The 24,461-nt window shown below is 44.6% G+C and overlaps 1 protein-coding gene across 1 annotated transcript in view; it reads right to left on the reverse strand.

Moving 5' to 3' along the window:
* The window catches only part of aspm (assembly factor for spindle microtubules), a 98,408-nt gene that overhangs the window by 67,937 nt on the left and 6,010 nt on the right, over positions 1-24,461 (reverse strand). Inside the window, exons 2-10 of the mRNA XM_041208747.1 lie at positions 24,151-24,285; positions 23,881-24,016; positions 19,795-19,935; positions 15,318-16,617; positions 14,100-14,201; positions 5,848-5,994; positions 5,055-5,303; positions 1,119-1,186; positions 762-903 (exon numbers count right to left, since the gene is read on the reverse strand). Of these exons, the coding sequence (XP_041064681.1) occupies positions 762-903; positions 1,119-1,186; positions 5,055-5,303; positions 5,848-5,994; positions 14,100-14,201; positions 15,318-16,617; positions 19,795-19,935; positions 23,881-24,016; positions 24,151-24,285 (2,420 nt within the window). The remainder of the gene's footprint in view (positions 1-761; positions 904-1,118; positions 1,187-5,054; positions 5,304-5,847; positions 5,995-14,099; positions 14,202-15,317; positions 16,618-19,794; positions 19,936-23,880; positions 24,017-24,150; positions 24,286-24,461) is intronic.

Raw genomic sequence — 24,461 nt, forward strand, 5'->3', positions numbered from 1 at the left:
AAAAGGTGCAGCATCCCACAGAAGACAAAAGGGCTGCTTGTGGTTTAGTATATGCCCTGAATATTTTAATTTAAATGAAACTGTAGGTTAAAGCAATCACAACTAGTGAGGGAAATCATAGGATTATCAATAGATGAGGTTGCTCTTCAGCTCATCATGCTCTAAAACCTTCCCCATTGTAGCAATCTATTTTTGCATAGTGGTTGTCATACTCAAATAATAAGCCAGAAGTAGCAAGTTGAAATTGTGGGCCAGGAACCAGAAAGTGAAATCTGACAATGGTTACAAAAGTGCAACTAGTTCACTAATGTCATTCTAGGAAAGGGAACAGGCCACTCTTGCCTGGTCTGGCATGTAACTCCAGTGTCACTGTGATCAAGTTATAAAGTGGATGAGTAAGCCATCTCAGTTATAAAAATTATGAAAGCAGTAATGGAAGCAGAATCCACAACAGTTTTTGAGGGGAAATGGATAAAAGTTATGTAAAAAGTTAGAAAATGTGGAAAGCTTCATCAGAGAGGACACTATGCACTGTAGTCTCATTTTGTGCTGTAAAATTCTAATGATTCATCTATGTTAACTGAATTAGCATAAATAAAATATGTTCACAGAAAACTAAACTATGCACTCGTTTCATCTAGATTTCAACTTGAGTCCCAAACCATTTTTTTCCTCAAGGTGGAGGCCTTTCAAGTCAATGAGACTACATGTCAAACTTAATTTTGAAACAGAATCCATGTATTTGAAGCAAGTTTTCTTACCATCACGGTATAAATGTGGCACGGTTGGATGTCTATATGCTGCAGCTATATCAGAATTCCAAAGTAGGCGATTTAAAATAAATCTAGCTAAGCCAATCGCATCACTGTTGCTTTCCAGTGGAATCAGTTCACCAAAAATGCACTAAAATGTGACACAAGAAGTAGATTTCAGCCAGCGCACCAAAATGTATTATTCCTCATCATAAATAAAAACAGAACCATATCTCATCATAAAGCTGTTACATTTGTTTACCTCAAATACATTGCAAAGAAATGAAAAATTGTAAAGCTTGAAACCTGATCAAAAGATGCAATACAACATTACAATTGTATTTAATTGTACCAAATATACCTCACCTCCAGTCCTATTCGTAGCCACAGAGGATTATAAGACAAAAGCCATTTTAGGATCTTCTGTCGTTCCCCTTTAGTGAAGGAGAAAATACAAGTTTAACATAAAAGCATTGAAAAATTCTAAAAATACTAAAACTTAAGCTGAGAAACTAGAGTTTACTCATGACCAAATATGAAAACCAATTCATTTAGAAATCAGAATGGAGGGAAATACCTTTCATACAACTTCACCACCAAATACAATGTTGCTTTCAGTATAAATTGAATTTTTGACTACAGCTAATTTCCTTTCGATAATTATTCTACTTGAACTGCGATGATAAGTGGGTTATTCTTTCTAATCACTCTGTCCCTCATTCTGGTTCAGCTGGTCACTAATACAACTAATTGAACCTGTGTTTCACCAATATGTGGAACAATAGTACTGACATAAGGCATAAAAAATGCACATTGTAAACCCATAAATCAGTATCTTCATATTCCATTTTATTCATCATTAACCCCTGTGAATGCATTTGACTTTATTACAGCCAGGCCCCAAAAACAGGAATTTGGGAACTCCTAAATGCCACTTGCGGAGAGGTCCAATTCCACATATGAAGGATTGTTACAAGGAGTTCAGTTGGGCTTGGTATATTCCCATGAAGTGGAAAGGAAGGGAAAATAAATCCAGAGCTCCATGGATGACAATGGGATAGAGATTAAGATGAAGAAGAAAAAGCATGCTTATAACAGGTGTCAGGTGGACAATACAACCGAGAACCAGGCTGAATATAGAAGATTCAGAGGGAAAATGAAAAAGTGTATAAGAGAAGCAAAGATAGATTGGAATAGAGACCAACAGGTAATATAAAAGAGAATCCAGAAGTCTTCTGTAGGTATTTAAATAGTTAAAGGGTGGTCAGAGGAGCAGGGCCGATTGGGGGCCAAAAAGGGGATTTACACCTGGAGGCAGGAGACATGGCTGCGATATTAAATGAATATTTTGCATCTGTCTTTACCAATGAGTAAATTGTAACTGTAACGGTGAAAGAGGAGCTAATTCAGGCACTTGAAGAGTGAAAAGCGATAAGGAGGTAGTACTGGATAGGCTGTCTGTACTTAGTTAATAAGGAACCAGGACCAGATGGATGCATCCAAGGATACTGAAGAAAGTGAGAGTAAAAATTGTGGAGGCATTGGCCATAATTTCCCAGTCTTCCTTTGACTCAGGGGTGGTGGCAGGTCTGAAAAATTGCAAATGTTGCACTCTTGTTCAAAAAAAAAGGTGTAAAGATAAACCCAGCAACTAGAGGCCAGTAAGTTTAACCTCGGTGGTGTAGAAGCTTCTAGAATTGATACCTCGAGACAAAATTAATAGTCACTTGGGCAGTGTAGGTTGATTAAGGAAAGCCAGCACAGATTTGTTAAGTGCAAATCGTGTTTATCTAACTTGCTGGATGAGGTAACAGAAAAGATTAATGAGGGTAATGCTGTCAATGTGGTGGACTTCCAAAAGGCATTTGATGAAGTGCTGCACAACAGACTTGTGGGCAAAGTTCATGGGATAAAAAGGGACAGTAGCAGGATTTTCAGACTGGAAGGAACGTTTGTAGTGGAGTTCCCCAGGAGGTCAATGTTGGGACCCTTGCTTTACCTGATATGTATTAATGACCTAGACCTTGGTGTACAGGGCACAATTTTAAAAATTGCAGATGATACAAAATTTGGAATCATTGTGAACTATGAGGATGGTGTTCAATTTTAAAAGGATAGACAGGTTGGTGGAATGGGCAGACAAGTGGCAGATGAAGTTTAATGCAGAGAATTGTGAACTGATTCATTTTAGAAAGAATAATGCAGCAAGACAATATAAAGGTACAATTCTAAAGGGGGTGCAGGAGCAGAGGGTCCTGGTTGTATCTGTGCATAAATCACCAAAGATGGCAAGACAAGTTGAGAGCATTGTTTAATAAAGCAATGGCATCCCAGGTTTTATCAATAGAGTATAAAAACAAGGAAGCTATGTTAAACTTGTATAGAACACGGTTTGGGCTCAACTGGCGTATTGTGTCCACTTCTGGGCACCACACTTTTGTAAAGATGTGAAGGCATTAGAGTGTGCAGAAAAGATTCACAAGAGACTGGAGAAGTTGGGACTGTTTTCTGTGAGGAGGAGAAGTTTGGGAGGAGATTTGATGGAGATATTCAAAATCACAAGTGGTCTGGTTAGAGTAGATAGGGAAAAAATATGTTCCCATTGGTGTGAGGATCAAGAACAACAGGTCATTAAACAATGGCGACATGAGGAAAAGCCTTCTCATGCAGCAAGTGGTTAGGATCTGGAATGCACTGCCTGAGATTGCAGTGGAGGCAGGTTCAATCGAGGCATTCAAGACAGAGTTGGATTATTATCAGAAAAGGGAGGATGTGCAAGGCTACGGAGAGAAGGTGTGGGGAGTGGTACCAGGTAAATTGCTCCTGGAGAGAGCTGGCGCAGAGACGGTGGTCCGAATGGCCTCCTTCTGTGCTGTATCTATTCTGTGATTCAGTGCATTATCTATTTCGTTGCCTTCCTTGGGGGATTGCAAAGTTAATTGGTGGGTAAACAGTGTATATGGTTACGCTATATCTGAGTGTGGCCTTGTTGATCATCTTTCTCGTATGCTTTTATATTCCCTACTTCACTTCCCTTTCCACGTTACATTGATGTGATTAGAAGAAGTGGAGCGGCAGAAGGCTTGTGAGAAGTATGGACCCGTTGGGTCAAATGGTCTGTTTCTGTGTTGTACATTCACTGCCAGCTTGGAGGAAGATTTCTCCCTTCATGCTGGCAATTCCGTGCCAAAGATTCTGAAAATGTTGTACTACCACGGCTCACCAAACTGCTTCAATGGAGAATTCCTAGGTCATGCACCACTTAGTGGCATTCTAGAAATTCACAAATCTTGCTGACTTCAGTTTAGACAACCACTGAAAGTTGAGATCTCATGTGGGGAAACTACGATCAATGGTGTTGTTTCAATAAAAGTCACATTCGAAAAATGCATTCCATGCTCCTGTGCTATCAAGTGGAGAGTGAGCAAAAAGATAATTTGTCATCTGAGGACTTTAGACTCGGAGCAAAAGTTACAGAATAGCATCATAGATTCAGCTTGAATTTCATTCAAACTGAACCATAAAGTTCTTCAGCTGGGGTTATGTTTTAACTCACTGCACATTTTAAATTACAGTATATCTTAGTTGCACTTGGATGGAGCAAGGCACATCAACAAGCAGATCTGGACACTAATAGAATTAAAGAAAGTGACATATCAATAGGTATGCAATTTTTCTGATGTCAGACACACTGTTCAGGGAAAGGGCAAAGCTGAAGGTAATATTTCACTGCAAGAAACAAAACTGAAATTCTCATCTTCCCCATTAGCCAACTGGACTGCCAATGGGCAAGGCTACAAAATCTATCCGAATGTGTAATAAATAAATGGTTATTATTAGGAGGCCTAGATTATAGGAAAGAAAAAGAAGTTCTTACATATATTATCCTTCTACCAACAAAATGAAATATCTCTACTTATTGAATCTGCTGTGACAAATTATGTGTTAGGATACAAAAGTGAGAGGAGTTTTACCCAAAAAGGAAATTTCAAAACCCACTCAAGATTGTAATTTTTCACTTCCAAGAACTTAAGTCACACTTTCCACCCTTCCCCTTCCGTTTACAGTAAATGCAGACAGGGCATGATACTGTACCCTTCATGTGAATCAGTTAAATTGGTTTGTCTCAAATGTGAAATGGCCATGATTCACACCAATCTTAATCAAGCAGTTCCTTTATACAATGGTTCATAAATTGCAGAGCAGATCAGACTCAAGAATGTTATTTGATTGCACCAAAATCTTGCACAAGTTTCAAAATAGCACAGCAAAAATGCAAGAATGATATGCTTGGGAGTTTACCAATGTCTTTCCAGAGGTATCGGTCTTTCCGTACAACCAAATGTTTAGCCTCAATGGCTACTTCCAACTTCTGTATAACTTTGACCATCCCTTCAGATGTAAATAGTCTGCAGGCTGCGCGGCGAAGACGATTAAGTCTACATTTCGCAGTATATGCCCTCAGTGACATTTCTTCGTTGGTTGGTGCTGCAGAAACACTAACTTTGTGGTGCTGTGTCTCAGAACCCATAAACAGCGTAGCAGTATTCACTAAAAATAAATTTCAAACAGTTGAAGTTAAAGTTATCCTAACAGCAGGGATAAAAATTTGCATCAATTTTTTCTCCACACTAAGGGCAGGTTTTTCCGGCTGACGCGTCAAATGACACAGGGGTACGTTGGGTGTGTGTCCTGGCTGAGGGAATTCTCCCCTGCCCACACAGAGAGCACATCGCGCTTCCTGGTGGACATCACACTGCAGCACCCCCCCCACCCCACCCAGGCGCCAAGCAGAAGGCCGGCCACCGGCACCTGCTCCCACACCCACCCCCAACAGGGGGTAAAATGTTCCCCTCCAGTGTCTGGAAAAGATTTCTATAACTGATGATGTAACAGCTTAAAATCGATAGCCCAAATTGTTCAGCCAGCATCAGTGTTGAAAAGGACACCATTGCAAAAAAAAATCTGAAGAGTTGACAAAGAATGTCAAAATAAAACCTTTTGGGACTGAGAAATAAATAGCTCATGATATATTTCATACATTTGAGAGAATAGTAAATACTAAAAGTAGCACTTGGTAACCATTTCAGCTCACCTCTGGAGGACTCAGTGTTTACTGTAAAGTCATCAGGAGTAAGAACAAAATTTAACCACCATGTGAAGCCTCTTTCCTGTTTCTCTTTCCATTGTTCATCATAAAACATATTTTTTGCAGCAAATGGCATTGGATGTCTTGGAATAACTGTAAATACAAATAAATGGGTTAAATGCTCCTTAATAGAAACAACTCAATTCAACACAATAAGTGTGTGGAAACAAATACAAAAGCCTTTGCTGTACAACACATCTTCACAGCATTTTAGTCCAACAAATTAGCCACTTACCACACATGTCTAATTGGGATCCCAAATGTGGGTAATTGTATTTCCGCTTAGTAAATTTTAAAAAATTAGTATTTATCACCCAAGTGATCTCAATATTGTTTGAGAGCATGCACTCCTACTTTAACCTTTGTGTGCATTTGTTGGTAACAAAAAGCAAGTGTTTTTTGATCATCCCGAGTGCTCTACCACTTTGATTACTGAATAAGGATAGATGATGGTGAAGTAAATATACGCACAAAGAATTCACTTATCCATATCTAGCAAGTGTACACAAGGCATTTTCTATTAGAATTAATGCATCTGACTAGTCAGTTTACTTAATTAATAAACAATTTTATGGTGGGCTGACGGCAGGTCGGATTTCCTGCTGAACTACGTTGGGAACGCCATTTGCATGCATTACCACGTCATGAATTATTTGAAAGGGTACTCGCAGGAATCACGTTCCACCTCCCAATCTTGTACCATACCAGCAGGAAATTAGACCAGTCTAAATCGTGTTTAGAAATGAACGGCGTGCAGCTGTTTGCACCCCCTTCGCTCATCACTTTGAGTCACCATCGTTTTAACGCAATTCTTTTGATGATTTGCAAATTCCATGTTGTAAACTTGGGATCGTATTCAAACTTCCCTCTACAAGGTGCTAGCAATAAGCGTTTTAAATAAATGATGCCAGCAACTTAGAGCAGGCACCAAAAAAGTTTTGTCCTGTACTGAATGAAGAAGTCAAAAACTAAGCGAAATCACCTACAAGTTTGCAACCTCTCCAGTGATCTATGAGCTCAAAAATTACAACCCACAAGTGTAAAGTACTCATATGATTGAAAAAATAGTTGTTTCCTTTGTCAAAAAGTAGCAAAATCCAAAGAAATTAGTAGTGACCATAGTCGGTGGAGCCATTAGAAACAGAAAGAACAACATCGATTCTCGTTTACTCATTTATTCTACCCAGCAAAACAGGGTATTCAACCAAGATTGCATAACTATAAATTAACACTACTTACTGGATTACATAACAGCTGACCTCTCATAATGATAGAAATTGAAAATGCATAAGTTCTATTAAATACTTAACAAATTCTGAACAAGTAGCTTGAAGCAGTAACCTGAAGCAGTCGAGACTTATCAGAGTAACAAAATGCAGAGGGCAGAATTTTCCGGTCCGGCCAGTGGTGGGCTTTGTGGCGAGTGGAAGCAGAAAATTCGGAGAGAGGCCAAAAATTGAATTTCCAATGTGAGAAATCAGTTTGAAATTTTCCCCTCACAATTTTATAGTGGGCTGACGGCAGGTCGGATTTCCTGCTGAACTACGCTGAGAACGCCATTTGCATGCATTACCACGTCATGAATTACTTGAAAGGGTAGTTGCAGGAATCACGTTCCACCTCGCAATCTTGTGCCATGCCAGCAGGAAATTAGACCAGTCTAAATCGTGTTTGGAAACGAACGGCCTGCAGCTGTTTGCACTCACTTCGTCATCACTTTGAGTTGAGTGCATCATTCAAAGACTACCAATAGCGCTGCTCTGGATTCTCATCAATGCCAGTGTGACGCCACACTGGTGGGGGTGTACGGTTGGTCTGCTCACTGGCTTCTGCCACACTCTGGGAGGGTGTGTTCTGCGGGTCTCAGGCAGGGCTGCACTCTGAAACAGAGACGAGCATTGTGACCAGGGGAGTGGGGAAGGAGGACGGGCACACAAGGGATAATGGGCTATGATGGGGTTGGGTCGGGGAGTGCGGGGCACAGACACGGGGGCTTGCATGAGGAACAGGTTGCACAGAGAATCCTGGAGGGGTTGGGGATTTTGTCATCAGTAAAGAAGGAACAGGAGGGCTCATTGAAAGAAAGTCATAGTCCCGAGTCTGGAGCCAAGAGGTCGGGAGAGAGATTAAAAGGCAGTCCTAGGGGTTAGCTGACCATGCTACAGGATTATGCATGGCAGGAACATTCTAGTCACGCTCTAAAGAGCCTCTGTGCTCAATTGGGACAAGACATAGCTTGGTGTGCAGGGCGTAGTGATGGTCTTACAGTCGGTGGCAATGTGGTTGCCTGGCTTGGTACTGGGCTGCAGATGGGACAGTCATGATTAGGGGAGGCATCTGCAGCTTATAAATGGTGAAATGAAAAGGGGGGGTGCGGGGGGAGCCGAGCAGGGTGTTCTCCTCTGTATGTGACCGTGCATACAGCCTCAAGATGGGGAGGGATAAGATCCAAACGGGGCATAGGGACATCCACACTAATGGGGTTGGTGGCGGGGGGGAGGAGGAGGAGGAGGAGGAGGAGGAAGGGGTGTGGGGTGGGTGGTGGTGGTGGCGGTGGCTGAAACATCCACCGCAATTACAATGGGATTCCGAATTACTGGGGGAGGCTGGAGAATAACTGGAGAGCTCTACCTGCACATTGTGAGGTTCCAGGAAGATTGGAGGGACCTGAACACTGACACGGGGAGGGGAGAAGCTGGTCTCAAAATAAAGAAGGAACACCACCATCTTGAAACCCTGAAGTTGTTGCAGTTTAAAAATTGATACTGGAGAAGAATCTGCATGAGCGGGCTCTGAGACAGTGTGGGAGGAACCCACCGCTGGACTAAGGGGCTGTTTCAGGGAGAACCCTCTAACTGCTTAGGGTCACAGCATTGAAATAAGGTCAGAACTGAGAGAAAAGACGAAGACCTCCTTGAGAAGGTGCCTTTTGGTGCGGTTTAACGAGAGACTGCAGGAGTAATTAGCTTCACAATACAGATGCTCCATTTGAGCTTTAACAGAGAGATAAGTGAGAATGGAAAATGCTGGCAACTGTTAAGGGAACACAGCTGCTGCATATCTGCCAGATCATCAGTGAAAGCATTTGACGTGCTTTCTGCTATTGGCATGGATAACAGGCCAAAGGGCATCCAGTCATTGCTGAAATGCAAGTTGAGTTTGATCAGCATACCAGATCATAGATTGCAGGAGTACCTTTGGTAAGGTGGCACATTTTAAAATGTGTCCAACCTCTGTGGGATGGAGAAGTATCAGGGTTGGCATCTTGAACACCTAGATCTGTGAATGTGTGCCTCAGTTGCATCAACGAGAAACTAGTAGCACAGATTCAGCACTAGGGCATGAAAGTGGCTTTGTTTGCAAGTGGGAGGTCTACTATATTTACCCAGCATTCATTAATCTGTTGCATCTATTAGTCCACAGGGAGGAGGAGGAGGAGCCCATGCTCAATGCTGCCTTCTTGATGGCAGTAATCCATTTGAGGAGGAGAGAGGCTCAGCACCACCTAGTGCAGCTTCGAGAGGAGGCCCAGCCTGAGGTCCATGATTCAGGGAGCTCCAGCAACACCCAGAGGATGAGGAGATTAGATCCAACTGGCGGAGGCAACATGCACAACCAACGATCTACCGAAGAAAACATTCCTATATGGAGATGACTGAATGAGTGAATGAGAATGCTGTGCACGTCTGCACTTGTAAAGAGATGTGGTGGATCATATCTGCCACATTCTGCCGAAGGATCTAACGCCCCATGGACTGGCAGGACATCCCCTGCCAGTGCCCCTTAAGGTCACTGCTATGCTCAATTTTCTTCACTGGCGAGTCATTCCAGGGATACACAGGAGACCTATGCAACATCTCAGTCCTCTGCACAAACGTATCAAGGTGACAGATGCCATCTCCAGTAAAGCTCATCATTATGGGAAGTTCACACTTGATGAAGCTAGCCCGGCTGCTGGATTTCTGCGTTTTTCAGGTATCTCAACATTCCCTGGAGTACAAGGTGCAATCGATTGGACACACGTGGCTTTGAGAGCTGCATGGCAGCAGCCCCTGACGTTCATCAACATGAAAGGTTTGTACTCCCTGATCAATCAACTGGCGTGTGATCACAAGCACATCATGCATGTTTGTGTCAGATACCATGGGAGCTGCCATAACTCATACATCCTGAGTCACTCCCAGGTGCCTCATGTATTTCAAGGGCCTCAGCGATTACAGGCTGGCTGCTTGGGGATAAGGGGGTGCCCACTCAATGATGGCTCATGACACATGTGCGCTGTCCTCAGAATGCCTTGGAGGAGAGATATAATGCAGCGCACAGGCCGACACGATCCATTATCGAGCGGACCATCCGCACCCTGAAGATGCGCTTCTGATGTTTGAACTGCTCAGGAGTACTCTCTGCATATCCTCCACAGGGCGCCCCACATAATCATGGTCTGTTGCACCCTTCACAACCTGGCACTTCAAAGGGGAATGTCTTGCCAGAGGGAGACATGGAGGAGGCGGAGAGTTCCTCAGATGAAGAAGAGCAGGAACCTGAAGAAGGAAATGAGGGTCAGTTTCCACATGAGGATGCCATTGAAGAAGCACAATGTGGAAAACTTGCATGAGCCACACTGATAGCCACATTCCTTCTATCCCTTAGTTCCATGCCTGTGCACTAAAAGGTCTTTACAACCACGAGAGCAAATTCAGCATTTGGACTTGCACCTTCAACCTTCATGATTGACCAGGCCCCAATCTTTGGAAAGGTCAGCAGTGAATCCTGTATCTGTGCGCTCTGGGAAGTGAAAGTCAAAGGACGTTAGATCCTTCGGCAGAATGTGGCAGTCATCACCATCTTAAAGAGAAACATTTAGCAGACACGGAGATACACGCATGGTTGGAGGTGCCATCAGAGCTGCAGGTCTTGTGCTTTGGCACTTCCAATCAAGGCAGACTTCTCACATGAGAATTACATCTAATGCTCCAAGGCTATTGCCTAACTCCATATTGTCTTGTAAGGAGTATAAATTACTAACATATTTTGCAGACGCTTTCAGTAAAGAATTTCACACATTTGCCTGGCATAACACTAGGGTCCAGTAACTATCAGGGCTCAGCCACACATCACATGAATGCTAGGCTCACAAATGGAGGTAATAACAGAGTGGGAACATGGCTCACCCTCACAGTAAGAGGGCACATAGATGCAAATGCACGACGCTTTCAAATGATGAGAACGGACTCCTAACAGGCAGTCGAGATGCCTCCCACCACTCTTGCCTAGCCACTGATGGATCCTATCAATGCCAATAGTGATGGAGTGCAGGTCCGAGCACAAATCCGGCAGAATCTGCTGGACTAAGGTCTCCAAGGCGGCTGCCACCTTTCCCAAGGAGACCGAGGCACTTGCATGTCGTAGTCACGACATCGGACAGAATGTGAACAGGCTCCTCCAACCTTTGCTCCAGTCTGTTGACTGCTTCTCGCAACGATGCCTGATTTTCTACCACCTGTCGATGCATCTCCAGCATGTGTGCGGTGGCCACTTCCAGAGGCTGAATCTGAACTCAGCAGGTGCCCGATCTCCAACATTCCTTCATTTGCCAGAGACCTGGACTCAGATTGGAGTGTGTGCCTGTGTTGGTGGAGAGTGCAGGGAAATGCAGCAACAGGTGTTCTTCAAAGAGTTACACTGCTACAGTATCCTGGGCTTTATTAATAGGGGCACAGAGTACAAGAGCAGGGTTATGCTGAGTTTGTATAAGACACTCGTTAGACCTCAGCTGGAATATTGTGTACAGTCCTGAGCACCACACTATAGGAAGGATGTGATCGCATTGGGGAAGAGTGAAGAGGTTTACAAAAAATGGTTCCAGGGATGAGAAAACTGAGTTGTGAATATAGATTGGAGAGGTTGTGACTGCCTCCTTGGAGAGGAGAAGGCAAAGAGGAGTTCGATAGAGGTGTTCAAAATCATGAGGGGGCTGGATAGAATAGATAGGGAGAAACTGTTCCCGCTCTTCAAGGGATTGAGAATAAGGGGGCACAGATTTAAGGTGATTTGCAAAAGAAACAAATGTGATGTGAGAAAAAACTTTTTCACACAGCAAGTGGCTCAAGTCTAGATTGCACTGCCTGGAAGTGCGGTGGAGGCAGGTTCAATCGAGGCATTCAAGCAAGCAATAGATAATTATTTAAATAGAAACAACGCGCAAGAGTACAGGGAAAAAGCAGGACAATGGCACTAAGACATAATGCTCATTTGGAGAGGCGGTATAGAAACAATGGGCCGAATAGCCTTTTTTTGCGCTGTAACAATTCTGTGAAATGAATCCCCATCATCCTCCTCTTATGTGGGCTGGAATCTGGGGCTTATGTTGGTTGTGCTGGTCTGTCTGTACCTGCTGCTGCCTGTAAGAGAGAGAAGCTAGATTTAGTTCATGAACAGGCAGAATACAACATCGCATGTCACTCACTGAGAATGTCAGGATATGATCAACTCATGGAGAGTTCATCCATATTGGCTTGTTGGGAGAAGGCTATCTTGCCTTCCCCACATAGCGATCCCTGTCCTCCCCCGCCAACTCGACAGCATCCTCCTCAAATTTGGAGAGCTCCTGTATGTCGGCCGTCCCTCCTCCACTCCAGGATCTCTCCCTCTTATGGGCAAGCTTGGCCTGCATGAAGACAAATGAAAGGAATGTGATGAGAAGAGATGGAGGAGAGGTTGGGAAGCATGCATGCTTGTTGTGTGTGCTGAGCCCTCCCCAGTAGGAGCTGAGGTTAGAGTTTCTGCAGCATGATAAATGAGATGCTGGTTATGTTAAAGTGTCCGTGAGACCATCAGTTTTGATGTGTCCCCCGCTAATATTGTGAGAGATCCCAAGCAGTGTAACCCTTTACACGCAGAATATCCTTATGAGAGTGAGAGATTGGAGTGAGCTGAAGGTTGACTTACCCTGGCTGAGCAGATGAGATCATTCATCCTCTTCCTGCACTGGATGATGTTTCTCAAACGGGTGCCCAGTGAGTCGACCTCTCTTACAACCACCTCCCAAGCTGGCAAGATGAGGCTAGTGGGCCTCCTGGAGCCATCCCTCAGGTAGAGGACATCCCAGTGCTGGTGGACTCCATGGAGGAGGACCTCAAGCGAGTCTCTGCCGAACCTTGGTGCAGTTTTTTCTTGGGTGCAGCAATATCGAAATGTTTCCTCCAAACAGCTGGGCTGGAGAGTGTGAATGTGTGCGCTTGGGTGGTGTTTAAATATAGTGCCCAGACCTTTGACCCCATTAGATAGCAGCAGGGTGGATGAATCAGTTCCCACCCCAGATACTTGCCAACGCATAATTAATTGGCTTCCGAGCATGAAATCGGGTGCAAGTTCCCACCACACCACCCAGCAGGAAACACACCACAAAACCTGCCTGTCACTGCACTTAGTCTCCAAAATGGGAAATTCCACCCAGAGTATCTAATTGAACAGCATTTTAAAATTGAATTTTTCACCTACTGATAGTTCATGGCTGTGCCAACAATCTTGTTAGGAATATGACGGCATCTAGAACATGTAAACAGAACTCTGGACATGTGTGCTTTTCATGCATGGATACACAACACTTCACTAACCCTAGTCCAATGGCAGCTCAAAGTCAGCTATATAACCTAAGTCTACTGATGCAACATCTTTGAAAGTAGTTGCCTTCTACGCAGGCCATTTTGCATGTAGAACACCTTGCACCAAGACGACAGATATTCAACGACACATAAACCAGATATGGTTTCACCATCACACTGCCTTGACAAGGTAAACCCAATCCATTCATCAATCTTATTTTTTTTTGCTTAGCTGCAGTGCACCAGTTTCAATAATTCAAAATTCATAGTATAATGCCTTACCCAATATGAGAAATGGTTATTGCAACACATCTCTAGAAGGGTATTGCTCGCCACCGTAATAAAAGCATATGAACCCACAATACTAAAACAAAAAATTATCTTGGGTATTAAAATGACTTAGAAAAAGTAAAAATATTTCAAAGAAATAGTAAATGTAATCTTCAATGCATTGAGAAGTTGTTTCTGTGAATGCCACTTCAACAGAGATGATCTTTAGAAAGCAATAAAACTTTTATATTTGTTCAGTTTACTTTTTTTTTAAAATAAACAAATTATGTAGCAAGTGGTTGCAAATGTTGTACATTTACCTACCTGCCTTAGTCAATTTTCTGAAAGCAAACTGTGACTGCGCAACCCCAGGCATAAGCTTTCCAGGTTTTACTTGAGCGGTAGTGGAGTACTTAATGCGAGAAACTGTGGAGTTCAACAAAAATATATAATTTACTCCATAACCTATTAAAACCTACAGTATCTAATCCTTAAAGCAAGCCTCTTAAAAACTACAAAAACAGAAAGATGAATGCTATTTGCATTACATGAACAATTTTAGCAATTGATTATGCATGAACATGTTTATATGCAGAGAGATGACCTTGGTTTGGAGTTACTAGCTATTAGTATGCCAGGTGGCAATTTGCAATGATAATATAGTTGGACAAACTGCTACTTTTTATCTTGATAAATGGATGCCACCTTGGAGCAAACGCTACCCATACCCGACTTACAATTAGAGTTTTAGAGAAACAGGAAACTGTGCAACACCTCTTCTTTGCCTCATTGGCAAGAAAGGCCACCAAGAACGTATTCCATCTTGCATCTTAAATTGGACAATATACTAATTTCTAAGGTATACCCAGGAACTTGTCTGATTGGGCATAATATACAGGTGGCTTGACTATTTGGTGATCCGTACAGTGCTGTTTTGGAAACATTTAGTGAGATTAGATCTTGAGGAGCTGAATGGCCCAGTATTTCAGAGCAGAACTGTTCATTAACTGCCCAGCCTTACATTGCTAGGTGCTAAATTAACATATTTGAAGGCAACTAGAAACAATTTTGCAATTTCTAACAGTAGTAATATCATTACCATGGTTAGACTGAGCTTCTGGCAAGCACAGGAATGTAAATTACTGAATTTAATGCCATGCACTTGACGTCACCATAAATTTCAATACATTTATATTGCAGATGTATTATTTCTATAATTATTCAATAGCATATTCATATTAACTATTAAGTTTCTGGCCACAAGAATTTGAATTACTTTTTCAATGCCGAGCTGGCCTCCACATTAAAATTTTACTCTGTTTTCGACTCCCATCAGTAAGACTCATGGGATATAATGCAATACGTAGAAAAACACCTTGATGAACCAATCGAATATGCTGATCTGTACCTCCCTTGGTTTCAAATATCACTGCCTTACATTTTATGTCCATTAACTAAACACATTAAATATGCATAGTTACGGTTTTTAACTCTATAAATACACCATATCCTCTGTACAAAATTAAGCACGTCAATTCATACCAGTTTTTCTTTTCTGGAGTTGTTTTCCTCCTCCACATGAAGTGTATTTTTTCACAGCACTTGATTTCCTGCACAATTGTTCCAGGTGTACAGATTTCCTTTTGTTAGTATAACTATCCTTTTCATGCGCATCATTTGACAAGAATTCGGAACTTTTTCTCTTTCTACTTGGAAAAGGTAGGTGGTTAACAAGACTTGGATTTCTGTTTTCAGCTTCGGTCTGTGCAACAGTAACAGACTGTGAACTGGAACTAGTTGTGACTTCAATATCTTGCCTCCTTGACAGTTTAGGTTTTCTCTCCAGCTCGCAGGGTCCTACAGATTTACTTTTGGCTCCTGTAGTAGTGTAGACAGGGAGCAGCTTGGTTTGACCAGTAGACTGATGTGTGAGCTGCTTATGTGGCTGTGCCTTCTGATGGTGATTAGAAGTTTTGGACTTCACAACAAAAGTTAACCTTGACTTCACTGGCTCCAGTTCTTCCACATTTATAACAGGGGGAGTGCCCTGCGCTGGCCCAGGTGACCTGAGCGTTGCCACAAAGTCCAGCTGTTCATTGCTCCTTTCCTGTTTTGAAGAATTTCCAGATTGCAATGCAATTTCATCCGGAACGGTCTCAGCAGCTTGTACATGACTTATGCGTGACAAAGGCTGGTTCATAGTTTCCCATGCATCTTTCAGAAACTGATCTGGTGACAGCACTGATGACTCAACAACTGGTTCAGAATCTCTATCAACAGTATAACTATCATTTACAAAAGAATCAGGGCTTAAGATCCGACGTCCATTAACAGGAGTAGGAGGAGCAGATATACAAGAAAAATTTGTTGGTGTTTTGATAGAAAACTCCTTCACTGGTTGACATCCCAAGGTCACTCCAGTGTCCATGAAAGTCTCAGCTATACACAGTTCATCATGCTTTTTGTCACAATCCAGCACCCTCTCAATTTGCACTGATACTCTGTTACTTTGAAGGACAGAGTAAGTAGTATAAGATTTAAGCGAATGTTGAGTACAATTTTCAAGTTCTTGCTTTTTTTGACCTGGGGATAATATAGGAGATAACTGCAATATCTCGTGACCATCATACTCTGAGAAGTGGTGAAGAGGGGGAGCTCTATCCCCGACTGGACTGAGGTTTTCACATGACTGAAGAGGACTTCGAGGTTCCCCCGTTTTCATAATATCCACCTTCTGTGATATGATGATTGTTTTACTGGCAATTGATGCACTCTTTTTTGGTTTCAAAGGAGCAGCACCTTCTGAGGTTTTCTTCCTTTTAATCGATTCCCACAAGCTTCGCTGTGGAAGTAAATTAAGTATTTAGACTGTGCAGCTTCAAACTATTTCGCACAATATACTCCTAATAGGATTCATCATTTTACCAACCGAAAGCAATTAGGAAGCTATCAGGAACTGGTACCTGTATACTGTATTATTTTATTTTGTATGTTTTAATGTACTGTTGAAGATTAGAAGTAAAAGTAATACAGTTCTTTACTTTCCGAGTACTTGCATATTAGTTCATGCTGAAGTATTGTGCTGCATTCCGTTAGTAAATGAAACTCTGTTAGCCTACATTTTTGATTAATCAGCAATGCCAATTCCCCCATGCATGCCAGATATTAAAAGTTTTCACTGAACTGTAACTCTAAAATTTGCTCATAAGAACATTAAAAAAATAGGAGCAGGAGTATGGCATAGGGTCTCTTAACCCTGCTCTGCCATCCAGCTCCTGATCCGATTGTGGCCTCAACTCCACTTTCCTGCCTGTTTGTCATGACTCTCGACTTGCCTGGAGTTCAAAAATCTATCATCTGGGAGCTTGTGTCAAATTTGGGCCAGCAGTCCCACAGACTAGTTAAATGTGACTTAGTCGTATTCACAGAATTGACCACTGAGCCAACATCAAGGCTCCTCCATCCTGACAATGTCCTGCCGCAAAGGCAGGATATACCCACAGAAATGGCAATACAATTGGATGCAGGAAGGACTGGCTGGGGGGGGATTCTTAACAGTGACTGAAGGTCCCATAAAGTTTCATGGCATCAGGTCAAATATAGGTAAGCAAATCACTTGCTGATTACCATATCTCTCAGCTAATGAATTTACGAACATATGAACAAGGAGCAGGAGTAGGCCATTCAGCCCCTTGAGCCTGCTCCGCCATTTACTAAGTCCTTGGCTGATCTGATAGTAACATGAAATCTGCATTCCACCTATTCCCAATAACCCATCACCCACCTCTTGCTTTAAAATTATTCAAAGGCTCTGCTTCCACCACCTGTTCAGGAAGAGAACTCCAAAGGCTCATGACCCTGAGTGAAAAAATTTCACCTCATCTGTTTATTTTTAAACAATGACCCCTAGTTCTAAATTCTTCCACAAGAGGAAACATCCTCTCCACATCCACCCTGTCAAGACCTCTCAGGATCTTATATGTTTCAAGCACATCACCTTTTACTCTAAATTCCAGCAGATACAAGCCTTGTCTGTCTAACCTTTCCTCATAAGACAACCCATCCATTCCAGGTATTAGTCTGGTAAACCTTCTCTGAACTGCTTCCAATGCATTTACATCCTTCCTTAAATAAGGTGACCAATACAGTACTCCAAATGTGGTCTCACTAGCGCCCTGTACAACTGAAGCATAACCTCCCTACTTTTGTATTCAATTCCCCTCGTAATAAATGATAATATTCTATTAGCTTTCCTAATTACTTGCTGTACTTGCATACTAGCCTTTTGTGATTCATTCACTAAGACACCCAGATTCCTCTGCACCTCAGAGCTCTGCAATCCCTCACAATTTAGATAATATGCTTCTCTTTTTTTCTTCCTACCAAAATGGACAATTTCACATTTTCCACATAATATATTCCATTTGCCAGGTCTTTGCCCTGTCACTTAACTATCTTTATATCTTTTTGTAGCCTCCTTATGCCCACTTCACAACTTACTTTCCTACCTATCTGTCATCAGCAAATTTGGCACCCAATTCTTCATCCAAGTCATTTATATAAATTGTAAACAGTTGAGGTCCCAACACTGATCCCTGTGGCACAGCACTCGTTACATCATGCCAACCTGAAAAAGACCCACTTATACCCACTCTCTGCTTCCTGTTGACCAGCCAATCTTCTATCCATGCCAATATGTTATCCCCATACCATGAGCTTTTATTTTCCACCTTTGATGTGACACTTAATCAAATGCTTTCTGGAAATTTGTGCTCCCCAACATTGAACACCACTTAGAAGAGGTACCAAGGGCACATAATGTAAACTGGGTAATGGCTTCAATGTCAGTCGCCAAGAGTGGCTTGACAGGACCACTGCTAACCATGCCCAAAAGTACATAGTTGCCAGACTAAGCTATGACAGTGATGACAGGATGAATGACAGAAATAACGCTGCTTCACCCTCCACACATGCAGCCTGGCCTGCTGAGTATTTACATCATTAAAAGTTTTTAAATGATTTGGATTTTGGGATAGGGACATTGAAAAGTATTGCGTAAATAACAGTGGACAGTTTGGCAAACAGCAACAATTCAAAATTTTCAGAGGCCAGAGACAGTTGTGACTGCGTTTGACACAGAAGAAAATTTGTAATTACTTCAAACTGTTTGCGAAATCTGAAATTTGGAAAGGATTTTTAAGAGTTTGTATCACTTGTAAAGGGATCAACTATAATTTTTGGATGATAAGAAATACCGGTCAATGTGACCTGGCAACTCTTGACCTGAAGGCAGTACCAACAGGAAGAAGTTAAAAATACTGGAGGCTGGGTGCCGAACAAAGAGAAAAGAGAAGAGCTGGAGAGAGAAGGCGGACAGCAAGCCAAATCAGAGAGCTCCTGAATTCTGAGCAGTCGGAAAGCACATTTAGCTCTGCTGAGTGATTGAATACCCAGAATCGGCTGGACAGTGCAAAGGTAAAGCTGGTTCTGGTCATCCATGACCAACGAGAGCTGAGAATCGAGAAGGTTCCAGAAAGAAGTGCGCCATTGTGTGGAAGAATGTATGGGCAGAACCCTGTTTACATGGATGCTGCTGCCTGTGGAGAATCCACTAAATCCTTGAAAGAAAGAGATTGGAATGCTGCCCAAGGAATAAAACTGGTACCACAAAGATGGATCTGCTATTCCATGTATAATTTATAGTTTGTACCAACCATGATTTGCACGTTAAGTTTTTTTTAAATTCATGTTGACTCGGATTCGTGTTGAGGTAAAAGTCACACAAAGTGAGATCTTGTTTGGTACTTTCTTCATTTGGGGGTCGTTCAGTAAATTGGCTTTACAGATTCAAGGGGATCGTATCACAATTTATAGAATGGTTAGAGAGGAAAAAAAGTGAGATTTAATACAGAAAACTGGAGATAAGGATGTAGGGACGAGGAAAGATGTTGAATAATGTAGTGTTTCAATAGTATACCATATACAGTGCTAATTATGAAACAGGAACAAATTCTCTCACCTTCTTTTTGGGTGGGTCCTCTGCCTTGCCCAGAAGAATGCAGTGAATTTTCACGCAGCCAACATTAAATGTCACTGTTTCTCGGACCCCTCCAGCATCTACTGGTGTCCAAGTTATGGAAAGATAATACTTTTCTGCTGGCTGTGAGAGGAAGCACACATTTCGAAAGACCAGAATTACAACTAAGGTTTTAATTTGTCGCACAATTAAAAATTAAATTAGGAAAAGCAGTTATGAATGAGGGGCCATAACTTCTGTGGAGTGGCAATCATAGTCAGATTGCCACTCTGCTCCTATTTACTTAAATGCAGCTGCACCTTTCTCAAGCAACCTTCCAACACAGGTCAGCTGAGAAAGGTGCAGTGCTGCGGATTCCCGAGGCCTGCAAGTGCAGTAGAGTCAAGGGAAAGAAAGCCATGTCCCCTTTTTATGGCACGAACTTCAAAGGTCCAAACACTTTGAGAAGCCAGGAAGAAGGTAAATGGGCAGGATGGTGGTGGTGTCGGGGGCTAGGATGATTCAGGGTGAATTGGATGGTCAGTAGGGAGATTGGGGGCAGTGGTTGGGGAGTCCAGTGGTGTCAGTACTATAGGTACCCAGGAGTTAAAAGTGATTTTAATGCTTCTAACTTTTCATGGGTAACTATTCCTGTACGACAGTTGAAGCCGGCCAAAGACTTGATTTAATTCAAAGTATCAGATGGTTCTCAATGCAGGGTAATTGTCCATTGGAAGTTTGAATTTCCCAGGCAATTGCGTACAATCACTCAGTGTGGACTTTTGGTGGGGGGCTGAGGTCCCAGCACATCTTCGGAATACCCCTGGGTACAACACCCCAGCGAACAGAAGTTATGAACCAAGATATGAACTGTAACTTTAGAGTTTGTTCAACAACTCTATTTACATATTGGGACACAATTCTGTATCAGGATGCAGCAAACACTGCAAATCATCAACATGTACATGCTTTTTCTTACCACATTTTTGAAAGAATGGTAGCACACAACCATCACGCAGTCATGTATTGCTCAGCGCCATAGGATTCTGCTGAAGCCATTACACAATACAGGAGAGTGGAAACCAAACCATAAACCACTGTTGCAAAGGGTGTCCATATGACATTATGTATTAAACTTACATATATTGACTATATTTTGGACCTAGTTTACAGCTTTGCCACAATCCCCAAAACAGTAAAGGAGCTCCCAACCCCTTTTCAGAAAAAGATATGGGGAGATTTTGATGAGTCTTCTACAAAAAGAGTAAAGCTGTCACAGGTGTGAATCAATAAAAAGCCAGAACTATAAATTGCATCAGCAATCCAGATGTGAACTCCATTATGGCAAGACGTGCTCTGTTAGCAGCCGCCACCACCCAATGCCGGCCCCCCAGTGGTAAACTCACACAACCTGGGCTTCCCAGTGATCAATGTCAACTTTTTAAATCCTTCTCCGTGTTTTCCAGCGTGCTACCTTGTAACTGTGACCACACTTCCAAAAATAGTTGTGACTGTAAAACACTGTATAACATCTTAAGATCGTGAAAGGCACTTTACAAGAACAAGTTTTTTTAAAATCTTGACAGGATTTACAGATACAGCTCAGACTATTTTGCTGTTGGTGAAAGTAACATCAACCTGATATTAAACAAGTGACACAGGTGCGAAAGCAGTTATTTAGCAATCTAACTCGCTTTCTGCTTTATCTATTTAAAGGAGCATAAAGCAAGTAAGAAATGTCCCATTATGTCATCTTCACCTTAGAGAAATATGTACGTTACTTCTCCCTGATGAAATGAGTAGTATCAGTAAAGCTCGGCGAGCGGAAGTCTGGTTTGGTATTTTATCACCATGAAGGATTTCGATTTAAAAAAAAAACACAAGCAGCACAGTGGCTTAAAACCTTACATGTATTAGTGGGAAGAGGTCAATAACTCCAACTTCTGTTCAGGAAATTAACAGCTTTAACAGCAAATTTACCTTAGTATGCAAAATCATCTTATAATGAGATCATTGCAATTTTTTTTTTAGAAAACAACAAATTTGATTTTTAAGTCGAAGAATTGGGCATCAAGGTGATCAAGACACAAACCTACAACTTAAAACAAGCCTATTGTAATCTAAAAATAATGCTTAATTGTAACCAAAAGCCAAGAGTGAAAGTGGGATGGAGTGTCAGTTTTAACGGAGATGCAGTGCACGTTGTGCTCAAATAAAGTTGTGCCTGTGGTTACGGGGTGGGGGGTGGGGGCACCATCAATATTAATGACATCGAGGCAGGATCTGAGCTGATGTGCAACTTGTTATTCCAGAGGTACTGTACCATCATGGGATTACTTCGACTAAGCAGGCTGTCCACAAGCACTGAGATAAAAACAAAAAAAACTGCGGATGCTGGAAATCCAAAACAAAAACAGAATTACCTGGAAAAACTCAGCAGGTCTGGCAGCATCGATGCTGCTGAGTTTGTCCAGGTAATTCTGTTTTTGTCCACAAGCAGTGGTCAGTTTTCTCGGACGGCGGTGGAGTGGGTGTCCCAGATCCACTCTCCCTGCTGACCCAAGACCAGCACACTAAACACCCTCTGTATATGTGTGTGTGTGTGTGTGTGTGTGTGTGTGTGTGTGTGTGTGTGTGTGTGTGTGTGTGGGGGGGAGGTAAGGGAGGGGGATGGGGGTGAGGGGGTGAGGGGGGATGGGGGTGTGTGGGGGTGAGGGTGAAGGGAGGGGGGCTGGGGGTGAGGGTGAGGGGGGTGAGGGGGTGGGGGGTGTGAGGGTGAGGGGGTGAGGGGTGTGAGGGTGGGGGGTGTGAGGGTGGGGGGTGTGAGGTGTGAGGGTGAGAGGTGTGAAGGTGAGGGTAGGGGGAGTGAGGGGGGGGTGGGGGTGAGGGGGTGGGGGGGGGTGAGGGTGAGGGGGGTGGGTGTGAGGGTGAGGGGGGTGTGAGGTGTGAGGGTGAGAGGTGTGAGGGTGAGAGGTGTGAGGGTGAGGGTAGGGGGAGTGAGGGGGGGTGGGGGTGAGGGGGTGGGGGGTGTGAGGGTGAGGGGGTGGGTGTGAGGGGGGGTGGGCGTGGGTGGGTGAGGGTGGGGGTGAGGGGTGTGAGGGTGAGGGTAGGGGGGAGTGAGGGGGGGGTGGGGGTGAGGGGGTGGGGGGTGTGAGGGTGAGGGGGGTGGGTGTGAGGGGGGTGAGGGGGGGTGGGCGTGGGTGGGTGAGGGTGGGGGTGAGGGTGAGGGTAGGGGGGAGTGAGGGGGGGTGGGGTGAGGGGGTGGGGGGTGTGAGGGTGAGGGGGGTGGGTGTGAGGGGGTGAGGGGGGGGTGGGCGTGGGTGGGGGTGAGGGGTGTGAGGGTGAGGGTAGGGGGGGAGTGAGGGGGGGTGGGGGTGAGGGTGAGGGGGTGGGGGGTGTGAGGGTGAGGGGGGTGGGTGTGAGGGGGGTGAGGGGGGGTGGGGTGAGGGGGTGGGGGTGAGGGGTGTGAGGGGGGGTGGGCGTGGGTGGGGGTGAGGGGTGTGAGGGTGAGGGGGGGTGGGGGTGAGGGGGGTGGGTGTGAGGGTGAGGGGGGTGGGTGTGAGGGGGGTGAGGGGGGGTGGGGTGGGTGTGAGGGGGGTGAGGGGGGGGTGGGCGTGGGTGGGGGTGAGGGGTGTGAGGGTGAGGGTAGGGGGGAGTGAGGGGGGGTGGGGGTGAGGGTGAGGGGGTGGGGGGTGTGAGGGTCAGGGGGGTGGGTGTGAGGGGGGTGAGGGGGGGTGGGGTGAGGGGGTGGGGGTGAGGGGTGTGAGGGGGGGTGGGCGTGGGTGGGGGTGAGGGGTGTGAGGGTGAGGGTAGGGGGAGTGAGGGGGGGTGGGGGTGAGGGGGGTGGGTGTGAGGGGAGTGAGGGAGGGTGGGGGTGAGGGGGGTGGGTGTGAGGGTGAGGGGGGTGGGTGTGAGGGGAGTGAGGGGGGGTGGGGGTGAGGGGGGTGGGTGTGAGGGGGGTGAGGGTAGGGGGAGTGAGGGGGGGTGGGGGTGAGGGGGGAGTGGGGGTGAGGGTAGAGGGGAGGTGGGGTGAGGGGGGAGAGCGCCACTGGGGCAACATGAGTCGAGTTGAGGAGACGGGGGTCTTACCTCCACCACAAACTCCCGCTCGCTGACTGCAAATCCCTTGCAGGTGGGAAACTTGTCGATCGCCACCAGGACCGGGACGCGCTCGGGGTTCTCGATGGCCAAGGTCGCGGTTTTCCAGCAGCCGGTCCGCACGGTGCTGAAGCAGACGAAGGGGGTTCGGGCGAAGTGAGTGAGGGTAAGGACGGGGGGGACATCCTCCCCCTCCCCCTCCCCCTCCCCCTCACCGCCAGCCGCCGGGATCCCGCGGTATGGCCGCTGGGCCGAGCTCACCTCCATCGAGACCCTTCTACGAAGCACCGCCCCCGAGCAAAAGGTCTGCTTGTGTGTGTCCCGTCCCCCCCCGCCGCCGCCGCCGCCGCCGCCGCCGCCGCCGCCGCCCCCCCGGGCCACTCGGTCTCCGACCCGCTGTCCGGCACACGGCAGTTAACACAATCGCCTCTCTCTCTTTCAAAGTGACTGCACACCACCCCCACCGCCCCCCCCCCTCCCGCCCATCACTCAATTCAAACGGTCAGATCCAGCCAATCACCCAACAGGAGCGGCATTTCACTCACCAATCAGGCGCTCTGAAGGCTAAGCCA

This window comes from Carcharodon carcharias, chromosome 16, assembly GCF_017639515.1.
Source record: "Carcharodon carcharias isolate sCarCar2 chromosome 16, sCarCar2.pri, whole genome shotgun sequence".
Classification (NCBI taxonomy): domain Eukaryota; kingdom Metazoa; phylum Chordata; class Chondrichthyes; order Lamniformes; family Lamnidae; genus Carcharodon; species Carcharodon carcharias.